This window comes from Sclerotinia sclerotiorum, genomic scaffold, assembly GCF_000146945.2.
Source record: "Sclerotinia sclerotiorum 1980 UF-70 scaffold_3 genomic scaffold, whole genome shotgun sequence".
In the NCBI taxonomy this organism is placed as follows: Eukaryota; Fungi; Ascomycota; class Leotiomycetes; order Helotiales; family Sclerotiniaceae; genus Sclerotinia; species Sclerotinia sclerotiorum.
In genome coordinates, this window is record NW_001820833.1 from 2,098,779 (window position 1) to 2,118,184 (window position 19,406).

At 41.1% G+C, this 19,406-nt stretch overlaps 8 protein-coding genes across 8 annotated transcripts; 4 read left to right on the forward strand and 4 right to left on the reverse strand.

Moving 5' to 3' along the window:
- Positions 1-439: 439 nt before the first annotated feature.
- SS1G_02912 (hypothetical protein) lies at positions 440-1,895 on the forward strand (the record flags this gene model as incomplete). The annotated part of the gene is made up of 3 exons (XM_001596640.1): positions 440-1,158; positions 1,333-1,487; positions 1,825-1,895. 3 exons carry the CDS (start codon positions 440-442, stop codon positions 1,893-1,895), a joined length of 945 nt encoding a protein of 314 aa, XP_001596690.1.
- A 303-nt stretch (positions 1,896-2,198) lies between these two features.
- Positions 2,199-2,504, reverse strand: SS1G_02913 (predicted protein; the record flags this gene model as incomplete). The annotated part of the gene is made up of 1 exon (XM_001596641.1): positions 2,199-2,504. The coding sequence occupies one exon, from the start codon at positions 2,502-2,504 to the stop codon at positions 2,199-2,201; it is 306 nt and encodes a 101-aa protein (XP_001596691.1).
- A 459-nt stretch (positions 2,505-2,963) lies between these two features.
- On the reverse strand, positions 2,964-3,268 carry SS1G_02914 (hypothetical protein; the record flags this gene model as incomplete). Its single annotated transcript, XM_001596642.1, has 3 exons — positions 2,964-2,982; positions 3,051-3,158; positions 3,210-3,268. The coding sequence occupies 3 exons, from the start codon at positions 3,266-3,268 to the stop codon at positions 2,964-2,966; spliced, it is 186 nt and encodes a 61-aa protein (XP_001596692.1).
- Positions 3,269-3,823: 555 nt separating this feature from the next.
- SS1G_02915 (hypothetical protein) lies at positions 3,824-4,687 on the forward strand (the record flags this gene model as incomplete). The annotated part of the gene is made up of 1 exon (XM_001596643.1): positions 3,824-4,687. One exon carries the CDS (start codon positions 3,824-3,826, stop codon positions 4,685-4,687), a length of 864 nt encoding a protein of 287 aa, XP_001596693.1.
- Positions 4,688-7,070: 2,383 nt separating this feature from the next.
- Positions 7,071-7,649, forward strand: SS1G_02916 (predicted protein; the record flags this gene model as incomplete). Its single annotated transcript, XM_001596644.1, has 2 exons — positions 7,071-7,427; positions 7,485-7,649. 2 exons carry the CDS (start codon positions 7,071-7,073, stop codon positions 7,647-7,649), a joined length of 522 nt encoding a protein of 173 aa, XP_001596694.1.
- A 2,522-nt stretch (positions 7,650-10,171) lies between these two features.
- On the forward strand, positions 10,172-11,137 carry SS1G_02917 (hypothetical protein; the record flags this gene model as incomplete). The annotated part of the gene is made up of 1 exon (XM_001596645.1): positions 10,172-11,137. The coding sequence occupies one exon, from the start codon at positions 10,172-10,174 to the stop codon at positions 11,135-11,137; it is 966 nt and encodes a 321-aa protein (XP_001596695.1).
- A 3,797-nt stretch (positions 11,138-14,934) lies between these two features.
- Positions 14,935-16,540, reverse strand: SS1G_02919 (hypothetical protein; the record flags this gene model as incomplete). Its single annotated transcript, XM_001596646.1, has 2 exons — positions 14,935-14,964; positions 15,089-16,540. The coding sequence occupies 2 exons, from the start codon at positions 16,538-16,540 to the stop codon at positions 14,935-14,937; spliced, it is 1,482 nt and encodes a 493-aa protein (XP_001596696.1).
- A 1,448-nt stretch (positions 16,541-17,988) lies between these two features.
- SS1G_02920 (predicted protein) lies at positions 17,989-18,960 on the reverse strand (the record flags this gene model as incomplete). Its single annotated transcript, XM_001596647.1, has 1 exon — positions 17,989-18,960. One exon carries the CDS (start codon positions 18,958-18,960, stop codon positions 17,989-17,991), a length of 972 nt encoding a protein of 323 aa, XP_001596697.1.
- Positions 18,961-19,406: the final 446 nt, after the last annotated feature.

Consider the following 19,406-nt stretch of genomic DNA (forward strand, 5'->3'; position numbering starts at 1 on the left):
CTTGGTAATGGCCTCCATATATACGAGTAGAATATTCTAAAGCGTGCAGCAATCGCTAACGGTGACAAATCTCGCAGTCTAACGTAGGGCGTTGGGCATGGGGTGCTCCAAAAGCTTTTCCGATGGGGAATGGTTAAGGGGGAGGTAAGCTGGGTCCATGCCGCTTTAGAAAAATATTGCGTATAAAGTCTTACTTAAGGCGGCGTCTCGTACGGGAAACGGGTTGTTCTCGAGTCCGAAGCATTTAACCAACGGCGGATGAGCGGTCATGGAATCAATCAATAATTTGAAAACATCTAAAAGCTTTATAAGCATGAAGGTAGGGCCTGGTAAGTGTTCATTTTTTATTATTATATAAATTCGTCATTTTGTGCCTCGATTGCGTTCGTTCCAACCGAACCAATCTCATCTCCAGAACTTCATATCTTCTTCACTCATCATGCAGTGCGACGAGGAGCCACGCGCGCCATCGCAAAGATTCTGGGACCTATACACCCCTAAACCACCGGCGGTCCTTTCCCAGCCAGTCAAAGTGCCCAAAACATCGACTTCGCGATTAGAATTGAGTTCTGCGCCTCTGCTTCCACCGACTTCAGCGAGTCGGGAAGAACCTAAGACCGTGCTCTATCTAGCCTATGGCTCCAACCTCTCTGCTGAGACGTTCAAGGGAAAACGCGGCATCAAACCTCTAAGCGCAGTCAACGTCCATGTTCCTGCAATCGATCTCACATTCGATTTATGCGGGATACCTTACGCGGAACCTTGCTTCGCAAACTGCCAATACAGAAAAATCCAACCAGGTTCTCCTCGATCAAAAGACTATCACAAGACAAGATGGCATAAGGGGTTAGTTGGTGTAGTCTACGAAGTGACTCTCGACGACTATAGAACCATTATTGCTACGGAAGGAGGCGGCACTTCATATAAGGATGAACTCGTTCAATGTTACGTTCTCCCGGATGGTAGCAAGACTGTGGACCCGAATCCCAGTGGCACACCGTTCCAAGCACATACTTTACTCTGTCCGTTCGACAGCAAAGATCCAAATCGCATTTGTCGACCAGATCCCAATTATGCGCAACCATCCGCGCGATATTTGAAGTTAATAACGGATGGAGCTAAGGAGCATAATTTGCCGGAGGAATATATTAATTATTTGTATGGTATAAGATCATATACAGCTACAACTATAAGACAAAAGATGGCGCAAATATTAATTGTTTCCTCTTTACTACCTTTTCTTCTGGCGGTGATGGGACTGGGAAAGATTGTCGCAGATAAGAATGGGAAGATCCCGGCTTGGCTAGCTAATATAATGGCTGCAATTTTTAGATACGCTTGGGTTGCATATGATAGCGTCTTGAAGGATATGTTTGGGGATGGAGAGAGGACAATAGGAGGGAAAGCTTTGACTGATATTGAAGAAATAGATTTAGAAAAGAGGTGGGATGAGAAGAAAATGGCTCGCTCCGGTGAGATAAAAGAGAGTATGTAAGCATAAGTATCGGATATTGTATACTAAGTAGAGGGTTGGGATATATCAGGTGCTATATCCGTACCTAGTAATATTATAGATATAGAGACAATCACAGGTGGATCATCCCATTGCAAAAGTTTGTTGCATAAATGAGTTTTCAGTATTTTGTGTTGGGTTGCTTCAATCCAAGCAAGAAGCAACCCAAGTAATATGATAGTATCTTCTAAACATATCCTCACTTCTCAATCCACCCTACCCAGTATTCGTCTGAAATCACCTCAATTTTTAACTAGAAAGAGGGGAAAAAAAGTTAGTCGTAGTTAATTAAGCCATATTTTCAAGAGCAGCTTTGGAAGCATTGCGAACAGTTAGCGAAAAGAGAGATATGAGGGACGTTAGTGCCGTGTTGCTCTTCTGAACCCAAAAATCAAAAGTACTTGTCCGATGTTCCAAGGCATATTTATATGTAATCCTCGTTATCTCAGCGTTTAAGTTTGATAGGATGAAAGGGATGGTGGCTAGCTGCTCGATGATGTGCCTTGAAGTTATTGGGGAGATTACTGTGAATATGCAGCAAAAGTATTCGGTGAGAATTGAGCAGCCCATATAATACTTGTCTAAGCGTCTTGGTTATCAAAATCCTACTCCTGTTCTGACGCACTACCTTATCGCTACCATCATTCCCGGAGGATAGAAAAATCCCCCTCTACAAATAAGAACCTCAGTCACCTCCAGCCTTTCTACCTACAACATTCACCAACCTCATACTTAGACAAGCACCTCTCTGTACCTCCCGAGCGGCGCGTCGATGCAACTCCATTCCCTCTTTTGAGCCTTCTGCTGCTACATTGACTAATTCCTTCATCCCATCCATGTGCATTAATGTCCATGCATACGCAATATCGGCTTCGGGGTCGAGTAGCTGGTCTTCGAGAATTGTTATTCCTCGTTCTTGGAAGATGGTTCTGAGTTGACGTATCCATCTACATGATGTTAGGGTTACAGTATAGTAGTATACTATTACCATTTTGAAGAGGGAAAATAATGAGGGGGAAATACTCAAAGTTGGGGAATCGCTTCAATGGAACTTCATATACCCATTTCTTTAAACTGTTGAGATCGTTGGTTGATATATCCGGGCTAGTAGATGTGCAGCACATCTCGCTGAAGTCGTTTTCTTTCCACTGAACGTAACCTCCGGGTTCTGGAAATATTTCAGATTGATTCACAAAGAGACTCCTCCGGAGCGGGAAACAAACTTAGCAATGTCAGCAGATTTTCTAGAACTGATCTTGGATCTCCGTCTCGGATCACGAGGCATAGAAGACTTGCGTGAATCACATCATATTGCCACCTCAAGTTCTGTGGGATGGATTGGAAGATATCAAGGATATCTAATTTGACATTTGAGGGGAGCAATGCAGACGGAGGATACTGAGCAGCTGAGATATCAAAACCGTCTAATTGTACATATGTGCTTGATTCCCTAAACTCTCTTGCTAAATCTATGAGCCAGATTCTTTAGTTTTGTTAGTAATATCTTTTTCGTGTTACGAGACATAAGAACGCTTACCCGGTTCCACACGCTATATCGGCAATCTTCATCTTTTCCTTGATTGGAATACTTGGATGCAATAGATGACCGGCCAGTCTTTGCCAAAGCCAATGTTGCATATAGAGACTTGAATTTTTTAGCTTCTAGTTAGAATATGGTTGAATGATTCAGACTCACCGAGAGGAGCCCAAAGTACTTCGATCAAGGAGATACTCATCTTTGACTGCTGAAGTCATTTTGTCGTTCGATTTTAACTTCTAGATGTTTTTTAATGTGTGTGGGATAGTTCACGGTGGGTGAGAATTATTAGACAAAGAAGTTTAAGTAGTCCATACCTGATTGACTAGGCTGTTATAAGCTCGATGAGGGTCTGATGATGTCTCGCAACGCCCGGGAACATATAATATTATTATTCTTGGCACTAGATGGATGAAAACGATGATGCGAAAAGAATGTTTGCCGAAATTGCAAGGCTAAGGATTGGCGAAGCGTGATTATTTTCCTCTAGTACGTATTATAATAGATATAGATAGTAAAGTAACATTACCGGTATAAACAAATTCTAGTGGTTTTATTTCCGTCGAAGTTTTCTGAATTTAGAAGTCAATTGTCGAAGTCTCGTGATCTAGGTTACACAAGCAAGCATAGGGCGGAATCTTTTGTGACACACTACCAATTGGATTCGTGTGTCCTTACCATTGAAATTTGAAGCATGTTTATATGAACAATCCAATAACCAACACAGATTTACCTAGTAGTGTTGCTTATTTCCATTTCTCTGGTATCCCATTATGGACAGAATGCCAAATGATGCCTGCCCTATTAACGAATCGGTACAAGAGGTGGACGAAAATTCTTGGGTTATTGGATACAGAATACTTCTTACTCGACAACGCTTCCCTTCATCCAAGTACACGTGGAATGATGGCAAAGGCTTCTTTTACGTTTTTTCCGAAGCACCATGCCCACTACCGGCATCTCGACCCCTGGCAGCCACGACCCACATCGAGATGATCTATGATGCTGGTGGGGCATCAGCAGTGTGGAGCATCGGTGATGCCTTCTGCAAAGTCAAAATCCTGGATCCTGATGCCACACGAGAGCACGTTACGTTAGACTACCTTTACAAAAGACGTCCCCTCAGTTTTGCAATTCCAGATGTTCATTACCATGCAGAGAATGACGGTCGATACTATATCATTCTGGGTAGATTGGCTGACCAAACTCTGACTGAAGCATGGCTTATTATCGACGAGACAATGAAGCAACACTATGTTTCTCGAATCGCGGATATCTGCAAGGAGCTAGCAGTATGGCAGGGCGATGGTATCGGCGGCGTTGATGGCAAGCACCTATCGGATCATTTTCTTACTCAGCTTCAATTATCCGTTGACTGCAGTCCTCGAAGCCTATTGAATAGTTGCAAGGAAGTAGAGATGGATTGGTCTACGATTATTTTCTATCATTGCGACTTGGGGCCTGGGAATATAATTGTGGAAGCCGTAGAAGGATCAATAGGAATTATTGACTGGGAAACAGCCGGATTTGTTCCTAAAGAATGGGTAAGGATAAATTTCTGTATTTCAAGCGGGATGGACCTGCCGGGAAGCGATCAAGGTTCTAGAGTGGATTGGAGAAGGAGGTTGCAGAGATAATTGGAGAAGGAGGGGTTTCCTGAGGTTGGAGAGCGGTGGATGACTTGGTGGATCAATGAAGGCTAGGTGGTGGAGTATCGAAAGGCTACTAAAAACTACTTTTGTTTCTTTTTTTCCAGAATCCAGCAGGTAGTTAGGTAAGTAAGTAATGTAAGTGATTACGGTGGATGACTTGTCCATCGCTAAACTAAAAGCTGGAAAAGAGAGCAAAACGAAACGGGAGTTCCTTCCTCCATATCATTTCGGCCCTGGTAGTATTGTTATATCTGCAATCAGAACAGCTGAGACTGTCTATAGGGCGCGCTTGAAACTAAAGTAGGCGCAACTCGAGATTGACAATACTAGGTAAGATTTTGAGGACGAAAGACAAGCAACCATTTACTAGGGAGATCATATTAGACCATACTTATACCTTTTCAGGAATTGTTTTTGATTCCAAGAATTCAAATCTATCTTATGGTGTTATAAACACCGGAAGCCCAAGCAAAGATGAGATATAGGAGATATCCATTCAGTAGGCATAGGCACCTGCACCCTACCTGGGTGTAACGATACTGTACTGGAGGCAGCGGCTGCCTGAGGTTCGTCAGTTGGTAGTTATGGGTTAAGGCTTTATCACTGGTATTCACTTGGAAGTGAAGTCGTTACTAGATCAAGTAGAATATAGGTAAACTAATTGATAACTAAGTTGAGCACGAAGCTCCTAAACTATGAAACTACTCTGCCTATATAATGATCCCTTCCAGGAGCCCTAAGGAGCCTCCGCTCCTGGAGGCTCCATCACGTGATCCTATATGCCTCAGGATACTAATCCTGGGACAGTTATCCTAGGATACTTTATCTCCTAGGATAATTTGCCCTGGGACAATTATCCTGAGACGATTTTCATCCTAGGACGAATACTATCCTAGCTCACCCTGAACTCCCGGGACACTTGTCCTGTTCCATTGTGGTTGCCTAGAACGCTTGTCCTAGGACATTTTATCCTAGGACACTCGTCCCAGGATTTCTAGATTCCTTATCGAAGTGTTACGATGGCGTAACATAACCTGCATCAAGTGACCAATTAGTTAGCAGGATCATGTGATAAATGTCACCTGATCAGAAAGCCGACCGACTTCGTGAGAATCGATCGGCCCTTCAAGAGTCGATCGACTTTCAGAACACGAAGGTCTATATAATCAAGATGGATTTCCTTTGTATAGAGCTTCGTGCTCAAGATCAATCATTTAGTATACTCTACTATTAGTTACGAATTGCATATCATTATTGTCATCACTTAAGTCCCTGCTTAACGCCTAGTTATAAACCACTCCGAGAGCCTAGAGCACTTCCACGTGATCTAGACGGCAAACCTCGTAACAAAATCCTATATAAATTGAAAATCAAAATTTAAATCATTAGTATCTCAATCAATAAAATCGTGAAAAATCTGAGATTTTTAGAATTTATTACTATATAAATAATAATTCTATAATTAAATTTTCAAGTTATTAAATTTATAAACAAGAAAGTTATAGAGATTGATTTTCACCGTTTTTGGTGTAAAAAAGTGGCCGAGAAGTGGGGTACTAGACTTACAATACTCGGCAGATATACTTATACCCTTTGATATTTTATAAAATATTTACTTTCCCCCATAGAAATAAAACAAAATAATCATCCGGCAGATCCTACTCAAAATAACCTGGGGTATACCCTACCCTCTACTTAACCCTGGCATCCAGCACTACATGTTAGTTCAGTTCAGAAATGCATTTTGTAGCAGCGTGTGTAGCAAAAGCAATTTCTGATTAGCTTTCTCTTTCTCATCATATGCTTCCAGTATCTTTGAAAGAGGATGAAGTTGTAATCCTACAGATTTATTTGGCAGGAAAGCGAAGGATATGACTGGGTGTTAGCATGAGGGTGTGAGAGTTATACTTGACCCCGCCCGCTCTCAATTCGGAGCTGTAATCGACAAGATGATTTGCTACCGATATAAATTTTGGAGTCTCACAGCGGTTCACGCCGTGTTGGATCAGGAGATATTTTAGAGGTGAAGGGTTCCAATCATATCCTTATCCCTTGCATTGCATCCATGTTTCTGGCTTTGATAGCCAATGATGTTACATTAATTGACTCTCTTTTGATGTTGCTTTTTTGAGCGACTGAATTTTATTATTGCAGAAAAAAGATGCTTTTGGTTTATCTCTTTTTGTCAGAAGATTATTTTAGATTTAGGTACATATATCACTTTGTATATGCTAGGCAGCAATACCAAAAATAGTGGGACAATATTCATCCATTCGAATTCATACCTAATATTATTCGCGGCACAGCTGAAGTTTCATTGCATACTCTCAAAATAACAATCTGAACTCCATTCACAAGAAACTGCAGCATGAGTTCAGATCCAGTCTCTAGAGCTGTACCAATTGCAATGACAGTAGGTGATATACACGTGTCACCACCTTCGAAGAGGAGTCCCGATCAGAACCAAGGGGATGAGAGCTCGAGTAGCTCTCAAGCCAAGCGTCAACGCGTCGCTGAAACAACTATTCTTCAGCTCCGCGATCTCAACGCAGATCAGGCAATTGCTTCTGAGAAAACACTTTTCACTTCTTTCGACTGCTCAGGAGTGCCCCAAAAATTCAAATATTCGGAGTCAGAAATCACCATTCTAGAAGTCATTGGACCCAGAGACCATTCGATGGTGTACCGCATTTCAGCTGGAGGCAGAAAATTCGCACTTAAAATAGTACGTATTAGCACATTATACAAAGACGAGCCGCTTTTCTAATCATTTTAAATAAAGCATAAATACGAAAATAGCGATATATCACTATCCGGTATACCCAAACTTAACATCTTCTTCGAGCGGGAACGAAGCGCTTATAACAGACTTTCGCGGGCGAGCGAACTGCCACCTGCATCAATACCGAAGTACTATGGATACATCAACTTTACAAAACCGCCCTAAGTAAATCGGACAGGGACAATACCTCGAAAACTATTCCGATCGACGGTGTACCGACCCGCAGTGTACACTGATTTCCTGGTGGATGAAGTGCCCGATGAAATGGTACGAAAGGACCCCTGGCGGAGTTACTTTATGAATGAATCCGGAAACTGCATTCTACAAGGCGTGATTCTGGACGAGATTGTGGCAGCTCGAAATATCGATATGTATGGCAATGATACATCAAACCTCAACATTGCTCGATCTGGCTGAGAAGGTCTTAAAGTTCTGCATCTGCGGGGCGTCTTACATGGTGATTTGAAGAATCCACTTAATGCTTTGATCAAGCGCTCAGGGGACCGTGTTATTTGGATTGATTTCAGTATGAGTGAAGGATGCGATGCGAATATTAAAGATAAAGACTTTAGAAAGAAAGCGCGTCGAGAAATGCGCCAGTGGGATCGTTAATTTGAGGTTAGGAAAGTAGGAGGGTGAGTCCGGGAATGCATTTAGTCTTTCATTTTAGGGATGTTGGGGGATGATAGCTGATAGGGTTTGAACGAGAGTTAGAGGGAAGTAGGATCTTAAAGGAGCTTATTACGAACACTCTATACATTAATGGACATTAGCACATAAGGGAAGTATTGTCCTACGAATATTGGATTACTCAAATAGGTATCACAGTGAAAGCCTATATGGTCGAAAGTGCACATGCGCATTTTCACAGTCCCTCGAACCCCCACGCCAAAAGAATACCATTGACATGGTATTGATTTCCACTTTGAAAAGCAGCTCAACAAAGGCACATAGAGTCCTATGAACCATCCATGGCAGTTGCCCTGTGGTCCGTGTCTTACTCCCATTCAGGTATCAGTGGAGCCAAACTACATATTGTCCTACATAGAATAGTGGCCACATACTAGGTTCACCAGTGGTTCTCCAGGTAAACTTGATTCCCGTTCTTACCTTTATTGCTCGGTCTGGGCTGAACTCGTTGTCATAATCTACCCTGCTGGCGAAGTAGGAATGGCATAAACTTACAGGAGGGGTATGGAATGAATGCCGGGGACATGGCCCAGGGCTTCACGGATACCGGCACGCAGTTGGGGGATTTCGACTATAATGTCTTTGGCGAGTGCAATAAGCGCTTAATCCGGAAGGTATAGGCTATATTTTGAGGTCCCATGCAGAGTGGTTGTGATGGATTTCAACATTCATAAGATTACACTCCCACCCATATACCTACTCCAAATGAGCACCATGTGTTGTCCTTGCCAGTATATTCATTGGCCCTTGAATTCCTGTCGCGCGGGAGTTCCTAAGCGTCTTGCTCCTTCCACTTTCGTTCAATTCTGCATTATCAACTTCTCATCTCTCCCGAGATCCGATATTGACAAGCAAGATCTTATTCCCAAGATCCCTAAGCCCGCAATGCAGCTTTTTAATTCTATAAAGCGTGGTGGCCACATATCAGGTCTAACATCCGTCTGGTCTGGTCCGTGTGTTATGCATATCCGGGACGCAAGCCTCTATGTAGGTACAACGATCAGTTAATGTCAGTGAAAGATGCAGGGTACGACTTTACCACATCCGTTGATGATATATAACATGTGCGTTGATGCATACATGTTATAATCAAATTGGAATTGCAGGATTCCAAAATTGATAATGTATCCTGCAGGATCCAATACTGTACATGTACTTTAACGAACTGAGGTAAGATACACCAACAGAACCTCACCGGAGATTTCTCTTTCGACCTTTTTAGACCATGATGACATCAACAAAGCCTGAATATTCCATATTCGTATGGCCACCTTTACCTATGTTACGGCTAATTCAAAATCAATACCTTTCAATGCTACAACGGAAATCACACGTGCATTAAAATTTCGCAAACCCTTCTCTTTACGATTTGATATACATGTACAGATCATATCGCTCATAAGATTTTCTACTTCTGCCCCGCATCGGATCTCCCCACTACTCCATTACCCTAGGTACATACGCTATGCAGATCTCTCACCTGCTCAATCATTCGACTTTCACATCATCAAACTTTAATAGTATACCAAGTGTGGGGTTCAGCAGGTCTTAGTGTGGGGGTCTGACGACAGCCCTTTGAGACCGAGGTTCCTTCCATATCTCTCATCCAAAATCATCATTTTCCTCCAAAACGTGATATCCACTCTTGCAAATCATCCGCGTGCTCTGAAAACGTGGGGGCCGTATTTGTATGGGGAATTGACATCCGACACTAAATACTAAGTACATACTCAAACGTGAGATGTTGGAAATTGATGGTAGTGATTCTAAGGTATGATTTGTTGAGGCGGCTGCCTTCATTGTCATGTTTTTGTACGTAAGTGATGAACAAGATCTGAGGTATGGATAGTCCCTATTCCAGTCGTCCGAGACTGGATTTAGACTTTTATTTACTTCTGTTAGTTTTGGTAAATTCTTCTTTCAATTTCTTCCATTCTCATCTTCATATTTCTCGAGACCATCATCAATTTATAAGATTCTGTTAAATGCCAAACGCGATGACTCCCTCACAATCTCATGCAAATGGAAATGGCATTGTAACTGGACATCGTCCATTGATTCAGGGAATATACGTCCCAACCGTGGCATTCTTCCATCCAGACACCGAAGAAGTTGACATCATAACAGTCGCCAAACATGCTTCCAGACTTGCCACTTCTGGTATTGCAGGTCTTCTTACCCATGGCTCAAATGGTGAAGCAGTTCATCTCACACATTCCGAACGCTCTCTCATCACATCCACTACACGTAAAGCTCTCGATGAAGCTGGAGCATCATCCATGCCTATCATCGTAGGCTGCGGTACTCAATCCGTCAAGGAAACCATTGAACTCTGCAAAGAAGCCAAAGAATCAGGCGGGGACTATGCAATTGTTCTACCACCCAGTTATTACGCATCACTTCTAAACCCACGAAGCATATTGGATTTCTTCACACAAATTGCTGATGCAAGTCCAATTCCCATCATTATATACAATTATCCTGCAGCACAAGGAGGATCTGATCTCACTTCCGATGTCATTCTTACACTCTCTGCTCATCCCAATATCGTGGGTGTAAAACTCACATGTGGAAATACGGGAAAATTAGCACGTATTGCAGCATCTGCCAAATCATCTTTTCTCACCACAGGCGGATCTGCAGATTTCATCTTACAAACCATGGTAGTAGGAGGTCATGGAGTGATTGCCGGATTAGCCAACTTGGCACCTAAAGCATGCGTAAAAGTCATGAGACTTTTCGAGGAGGGAAAATTAAAAGAAGCGAGGGAATTACAAGCAATTGTTGCAAGAGGAGATTGGGTGGCTATTAAGGGGGGTTTTGTTAGTGTGAAGGTTGCGTTGGAGAGATATTATGGATATGGTGGATTGCCTAGGAAACCGTGTGCGTTACCTGAGAAGAAGACATTGGCAGCAATGAATGATGAGTTTGCAGAGTTATTGGAGTTGGAGCAGACTCTTTAGTTTTATGATAGATGGATAGATGGACGGACCAGGGTGGGGTGAGATGGGAAGGAATTGAAAAAAAAACTAAAGAAATAGAAAATGAACTCTCGGGAACCCATTGTAAATCGCTATTACTAGAAGGCCAAAAGAATAAAATCCAAACAGCATCAACAGCTTTAACAAACACCCTTCGCATATCCACCTCATAATACATAACCCATAATACCCCATTCTTATCACCAATCCATCTCACTCCATCCCAGTTCCTACATTATCATACATAACCATTCATTAAACACCAGACCAAATATTTCCGTATACACAAACAAAGTCACCAATAAAACAACCCTCCCGGAAATAAACACTAGATATTACCACACCATTTCATTTCATTTCAAATCAGATCTGATTAGATATCATATCATATCTGATTTACGGAGTACTCCGTAGATCACATCTATTTATCACTTTAGCCTATACTGTATATACTATATATATGTACTCTACTCGTGTGGCTGTGGTTATTAGCTATTAATACTAATTAGGTATTCGTAATTCGGCTCAGTATACTAGGCACTTGATTGCTGGTTATATGGGTAATAAGCCATTATCTGTGTGTTGAGATTACTTTTGTGCTGTACGGAGTATGCTTGTGGTACTCTGGGTTTTGGGAGGAGAAGGGAAGGTGGGGAGTGGGGATGGTGGGGAGTGGAGAGAAAGAAGGCTTTCTTTAGTGTAGGGGACATAGCTGTGAGATTCTTTTGGGCTAAAGTTGAGATTAGGATTAGGATTACGGTTTATAGAATGGACGATGGAAGGGTGATGGGAAGTGATAGTAGGAAGATGGGTAATGCGTTATGTAAGATCTTATGTAAACATGTAAACACGTGCCCATAGAAAATTAAGTAGAAGAAGAGAAGGCTAAAATCTTACACGATGATGCAGTACAGATTCCCTCACAGCTGTCATGATCAAAAGACCCTTGCAAGCAAGGTTAAAACTAAAGCTAACCCTTGACAGCACCATCATTCTACAGACTGGTCGAGTTATTCATATTTGTATTTAAGCGATGGTGATATGACTCATATTGAGGATTTTGTTGGTGGAAATTTAGGGAGGAGATGGATGGGAGTTGGAAAGTGGTGCTGGGCTGTGCTTGGTCGGGTAGATGTGGGGTGCGGGGTATATAAATTAGTTCCACACGCAATGAATGTGCCGGATTCCGATGTTGATATAGGTAGTAAGGTAGTTAAGGGTTTGTCACGATTCATTAATTCACGTGACCTCGAGGACCTTGAGGACCTTTTGGACCTTAGGGTCCCAAAGGTCCTCAAAAGATGATATAGGGTATATAAACATTCATTTAGTCTCGTAGTTAAGGAGCTTTGTGCTCAACTTAGTTATCAATTAGTTTACCTACATTCTACTTGATCTAGTAACGACTTCACTCCCAAGTGAAGACCAATGATAAAGCCTTAACCCACAACTACCAACCAGACGAAACCTTAGGCAGCCGCTGCCTCCAGTATAGTATCGTTACAGGGTTGTTGTTACAATGTTTGAGGCTTGTGTTGTGATTATTTACCTCAATTTTGATTTTACTAATGATTTGGAGTATTATTCAATTATTTCTTATTCTCTTACTTTATAAGATTAGATTAAATTCTATTTTTATTATTAATTAGACTAAATTGTTAAATGGCTTCTCGAAATCCACTTTCTTCCCCACCCCCACGCTCGTCTATTAGGCTTGGTGGATCTCGATACGGGGAGTTATCTAATCGATTCCATATCTACCGTAGGTAGATTAGAGTACAGAGTAAGTACTCCGTACTAGAGGTATTTAGCTTGTAAAAAAACTAGCTATCGCTTGATAGCCTTTCCTAATATGATCTTAGGGTAATTTTTGTATGATCTTTAAATGGTTAAGTAGTTTCGCTTAAACCTAATCGAAATTTTCTGATCCTATTCATATTTATGTTAAAAATTTCTTAAAGATAGTGTTACGAGGTTTGCCGTCTAGATCATGTGGAAGTGCTCTAGGCTCTCGAAGTGGTTTATAACTAGGCGTCAAGCAGGGACTTAAAGTAATGACAATAATAATATGCTATTCGTAACTAATAGTAGAGTATACTAAATGATTGATCTTGAGCACGAAGCTCTATACAAAGGAAATCCATCTTGATTATATAGACCATCGTGGCATGCGTCCCAGTGCTCCCAGTTGTCCCAGTTGTACTGGGACAGCTGAGCCTACTGGGATCCTCATATCACATGATGCTAATCACGTGATGTTAGGTATGTGAGATCCGTCGTAACACTATCTTCAAAAGGAGCAAACTCTCTTCAAAAAAGATAAGGTGGTGATTATTTTAATTATTTCTATAAAGATAGATCCTTTTGGTTAATATTAAAGATAACTAGCTCAATTGATAAGTTAAATGTCACACTCAAGAATACTGGGTAGAGTATCTTGTATTAGAAAATACTAAGCTAAGGAGAAAAGAAGAAGGAAAACAAGAGTAGCGAGTTTTCCTGTGATTAAATACAAACGGGGCATGCCACGTGACCCGAAGGTGTGAGGCGTCACATTAAATACCTCTATTGTATAGAGTTTCTTGATCAATAACCTCTAGGATCTTAAATATCTATAGTTAAGTTCTCTTATATAGATTGATACTTTTCTTTTATATTTTATTTTAAGATAATTTATACAGGGAGATAAAGATGAGAATACAACTAAGATATGTATGGGTTATCTGATGAATCGAGGAAGATCTTTTAGCTTTATTGTATTTACTAATAGTCCCGGTATTCAAACAATTAAATTACCTTACTTAGAACGAGTTTGAAAGACTAGTACTCGGGGAATAAATCTATATCTTTGTTTTAATATGGAATGAGAGAAAAACTTTAAAATACGTCTAGGGGAGTATATGACTATTAATTTTTACTATTTTCTCTGCTGCATTAAACAAATTCTTCCACAATAGCAAGGCGGCAAATATATCTCATCTCTATATCCGAGAATTTGATAAAGATTCATTTTTATTTTCATGAGATAGTTTGTCCTCTCTTTTGTTACCTGTCGAGCTATATTTCCATCCGTTAAAGAAATCGCTTGTTTTCATTATTTTCCACATTATATTATTAGCTCCATATGGGAACCCAGCTACAACGGCTGTCTCTCTGGGGAGGTTCATTTTAAACACAGTAGTCCATCTCTTGCGGCCAAATACTGATGTGATACACGCCCTTTATTTGAGCTGCTCAGTCGTAGGTTGGAAAAGATTCTGATAATCACATATCCCCTATGCAGCCCACCTCGCTTGCTGTGTCTTAGCAACGGTCAGATTATCAATACTAGTGGTCAATAGGCAAATAGAGCACGCAGCAAGGGCTCTGATCTTAAGGCTTTGTGGGTTTGCCCGCTTGAGTATCTTGACCCCTCGAGTACAATGTGTTGGATACGCAATACGTCAGGCCAATACAATTGGAGTTGTCGACGAGCATCCACTCATTCCAAATGACATCGTGGCCACTGATGCAAATACTCTATTACCTCATTCTCTTGCAATGGTTTCCTGGAGGGCTGTCAGATTTTTCCTCTGAACCAAAACCTCTTGCCCAAGTTGACTGAATCCCACAACACGGTCAACTTAGCTTACGTGTGTTCCTTTGGAAACTGCGTCTCATAATTTACTCTATCCCAGCCCCAAATCATATATCACTAAGTTGAGTACCCCACTTTCGGACCACCCCTCTTTTGGACCACCTAAAAATATATATATATATGAATTTTAAACTTCAATAACTCAACCACTATTCAACTTCAATACAATCCCCTGTATTGTCAGTTTCATAAATACTATCAGAGTCTTTTATCTCAATTTCCCGATCACCAGCTTCAATTTGAGCTTGATATATAGCTTCTATCCCTGCAAACCTCGAATTTGGACTAGTTTTTACCATCCTTCTTTTTTTAGGTATAATCTCTTCTAATTTTTGCTCCAATTGCTTTATTCGTTTCTTGGACTGTACAAGTTCATAGTCCTTAGCATCAAATCCTTTTTGAATCTTTCGAAAAAGCAGCCGGCGAGTTGGAATATCGGTCTCATCAACTTTCTCCATTATATCAGCATATTTTCGAATATCACTTCCTTTTTGAGGGGTTTTCCATGCAATAAAAGATGAATGTATATTCCATTGAAGCTCGGGATCATCATCTGAAACAGGATTTTGATATACAACCTCTTGATTACTGTTTTCGAGCAATAATCTGGACAAAAGAGGTTTAGCGCGGTTTTGAGGCCATAAACCTGAAGCCTTCCACCCAGAAGTGATATTTCGAAGTGTTAAAGCTTTTAATCTAGCTTTCTGATAGCAGGCAAGAAAGTTTCTTTTGCCAATGGGAGTAGAATCCGTCAATGAATCGAGAGTATTGAGGTGGTATCGATATTCTTTTTTCAGAGGTGAAAATATTGATAAATCAAGAGGTTGTAGTACATGCGATGTATGGGGTGGTAAAAATAAGAGGTGCATATTATTCTTGAAGCATTCAAGCATAAATTGAGTGGTTTCATGGCTTCCATGCCCATCCAAAACAAGGAGTCTTGCTTCTTTCGGTCGAGTTGGTGCTGATTGTGGTATAAACACCTCTTTTAGCCATTCCAAACCTGTAGAATCCGTAGTCCACCCATTATCTGTAGCAGTGAACTCCCACCCTTCATAGTTATCAAGTTTAATGGGAAACCATTGTTGTTGAAGTGTTTTACCTTTGAATATAACCAAAGGTAAAAGTGCTCTTCCCGTAGCTGAGATACACTCAATAAAAGAGGTCCACGTTCTTGAACCGGGTTGCTTTTTCTGAATAAAACGTCGCTTTGAACTCCCAAGTACCATACCATTGAGACCTTGGCCTTCCATTATACCAGCTTCATCCATATTCCATCTGTTTTCGGGCTTGATATACTTAATTGCTGGTAAATCCAACTTTTCAAAGAACTTGCTTATAATTTCGGTAGTTGCACCATTGATACAGGCATTATCGATTTTATATTGCCTTTTAGTCTTAATCTCTGGGTTTCTTTCCAAAAAACTATGTATCCATCGCTTGCCAAGAGATAAATCACCTCCTTCGAGGTTGAGAATGGACTCTCCTAATTCTCGTATTTGACGATGGGTAGGGCTAGTTCCTAGGGCTTCCTGTACTAAAATCCAATTTGCTAGAGCTCTCTCCTGCACAGGAGCTATCTTCTGTAGGTTTTGTGCACCTTTTTTATGTGAAAGGTGGCCATTTATACGGTTGTGTAAAGTGGTGCGGGGAATACCATATTCTGAGCAAGCCTTACGCATAGACATGCCTCCTGCAATCGCAAAAAGTGCTGCAGCAATATCATCTTCAGTATAAGGCTTTGTCATAGCTTAATTGATAATGTATTAAAATCTTATATCAATTGAATAAGTGGTTGTTGATTTATTAAAGATGAAGTTGGGAGGTAGTGCTTAAAATGGGGTAAGATTTTAGGTGGTCCAAAAGAGGGGTGGTCCGAAAGTGGGGTACTCAACTTACATTCAAAGTAAATTCGAACCTTTCGTTCGTGGTAGATGTATTAGCTGTATGTGCGCCGGCCGCGACTACCTTATAATATAATTATATATGGCGCCTAATTCTGCCTGTCTATCCATATCCATGACCGCCTACAAGACAGCAAGATATGAAATCAGTAACTTACCTACCACGGAAAGATTTTGATATTTGAAGAAAAATAAAAAGTTTCATATAATCAAACATCAAATGTTACGAGGTTTGCCGTCTAGATCACGTGGAAGTGCTCTAGACTCTCGAAGTGGTTTATAACTAGACATCAAGCAGGGACTTAAGTAATGACAATAATAATATGCTATTCGTAACTAATAGTAGAGTATACTAAATGATTGATCTTGAGCACGAAGCTCTATATAAAGGAAATCCATATTGATTATATAGACCTTCATGCTTCGTGGCTCGAAGGGAGCGAGAGGATCGAGCTTCGATCCTTTCGCTCTCCTCGATCGAAGGGCTCGAGAGGCCAAGCCTTCGAGCTCTTCGAGTCCTCGAGTCACGTGTTATCACTAATCCCGTGACCTAATTGTTACTTGTCGTAACATTAGTCAACTAGTCAACTAATAGTCAATCAATAAATAAATAAATAAAAAACTATAAACTTCATCGCCTAATATACGGAATTTATAAGGTTCATAAAGTTTATAAATTCATATTGTAAAATGGAATAATATAGATTTGTTACGACGGCTATCTTCTACGCAGCGTCACATGACTAAACCAAGGTAACGTGATTAAGTCACGTTATGGACCGCTGCGCGGTCCTGACTAGCCATAGGCATGAAGGTCTATATAATCAAGATGGATTTCCTCTGTATAGAGCTTCGTGCTCAAGATCAATCATTTAGTATACTCTACTATTAGTTACGAATAGCATATTATTATTGTCATTACTTTAAGTCCCTACTTGACGCCTAGTTATAAACCTACCTCGAGAGCCTAGAGCACTTCCACGTGATCTAGACGGCTACCCTCGTAACAAGATTCTCTGAAAGAAGGATGTAATTATAGCCCTGAATGAAAAGTTTGTGCTATTGGATTCCTATCTTATCTTATCCGATCCTATAGATTATATCCGTAATCGCCATTAACATTAGAGGTAGGTATCAATCATATCATATGCATATATTATCCTCCATTTCATATTCATATTCGTATCCCTGTCCCTATCCATTCTCCACCAGTCCATCCAACCAATCCATTAATACCAAAACCCATCCCTTCCTTCCCTTCAATATTCCCCACCATCAAACTCCTCCAACCCCTACAAAACCAGAGCCATAACCCCGAAAACACCCAAAAACACCATCTGCACTTCCACCTTTCCACCTCCACTCTTCCCCTTCGCACTAGCCGTCGCCCCCGCCGCGCTACCCAACGCAGAAGCACTATCACTAGCCACAACCGTCGTAATAGTCGCCACACTCTCACTAACCGTACTTGCACTCCTAGTACTCGCACTTCTCGTCGTTCCCGGAATCGTCGTCTGCCTGGTATCCACCTCAATATCTGTACTTACAACTTGACTTCCTCCAATCGAAGTCGTGATTGTCCTTGATACTGAGATTGTTTGAGAGGAAACGCTGGCGGGGATGGTAGTTGCGGGAATCGTAGTAGCGGGGATGGTGCTAGCTGGGAGTGTGGTTGTATATGTAATTGTTACTCCGCCTAAAGCAGAGGCGGGAATGGCACTTCCAATTCCACTGGCTGTGAACTGAGTGGGCATGGGTAGAGTTGCTGTGTTGGGTTTGGCGGCTTCGTCGCTACTATAGATATTTCCCGTTGTTCCATCTTTATCTGTATAATCTCCACTTTCCAAATTTGCAGTAGCGCCAGATGGGGAAGTATAAGAACCTCCTACTACCGTTCCATAACTATCATCTGGGAGATAATAGTTGGTTGTGAATTGGTCGTAGCAGAATGGAATATTCAGAGAGTGCATGGTGAGACAGTTTAAAGAAGAAACGCAGCATAGTGAAGGCGAATCACGTTTTTCGAAAATGACTTCTGAAGAGGAAGGAAGTGATCGTTTGTTCGCAGGCAAAGATGAGAGAACAATATCTTGGAATAGATTCACGAAATCCGAATCTCCAATTTGTGGGGTATTAGCGTTTGTGGCGCCAGCGGGAGAACATAAAGTATATCCTTGTCGACAGTCACCACCACGGGATTCCAATATGGATGGTGCTGCCAATGCTGCAGGCGCAATAAATGCGAATAAAAGTTGATGGCGCATATTAATTGTATGATGTGTCGTCGTTGATTAGAGGTGTATCAAATGTATGATGTACAAGGTAAATAGTTTGCGTATGTATGTGCTGGGTTTAGAGGAGCTGTGAAGCTGTAAAAACGAATGAATGTGAGAAATGGGATAAGTGGGTAGGTAGAATTGAACAAACGGTCGATCAGAAAGTAAAGTAGATAGATTAACAAATGTATATTCTCAAAATAAAACTTCACAATGTAAAGAATGTCAGAGAATGAGATGATAGATAGAACGAATGACGGTGAAGTTTTCCCAGACTTCTTTTCTCTCACAAGATACAGAATTTGCAGATGCGACAACGGTTGAAAGAGAAAGAGGTTAGAGAACAGAGGACAGAGGACAGAGGACAGCAATCAAAAGATTTGAGGAAAGAAAGGGAAATTTTTCAATTTTCCGTGTACCAACAGGAAAAGCAA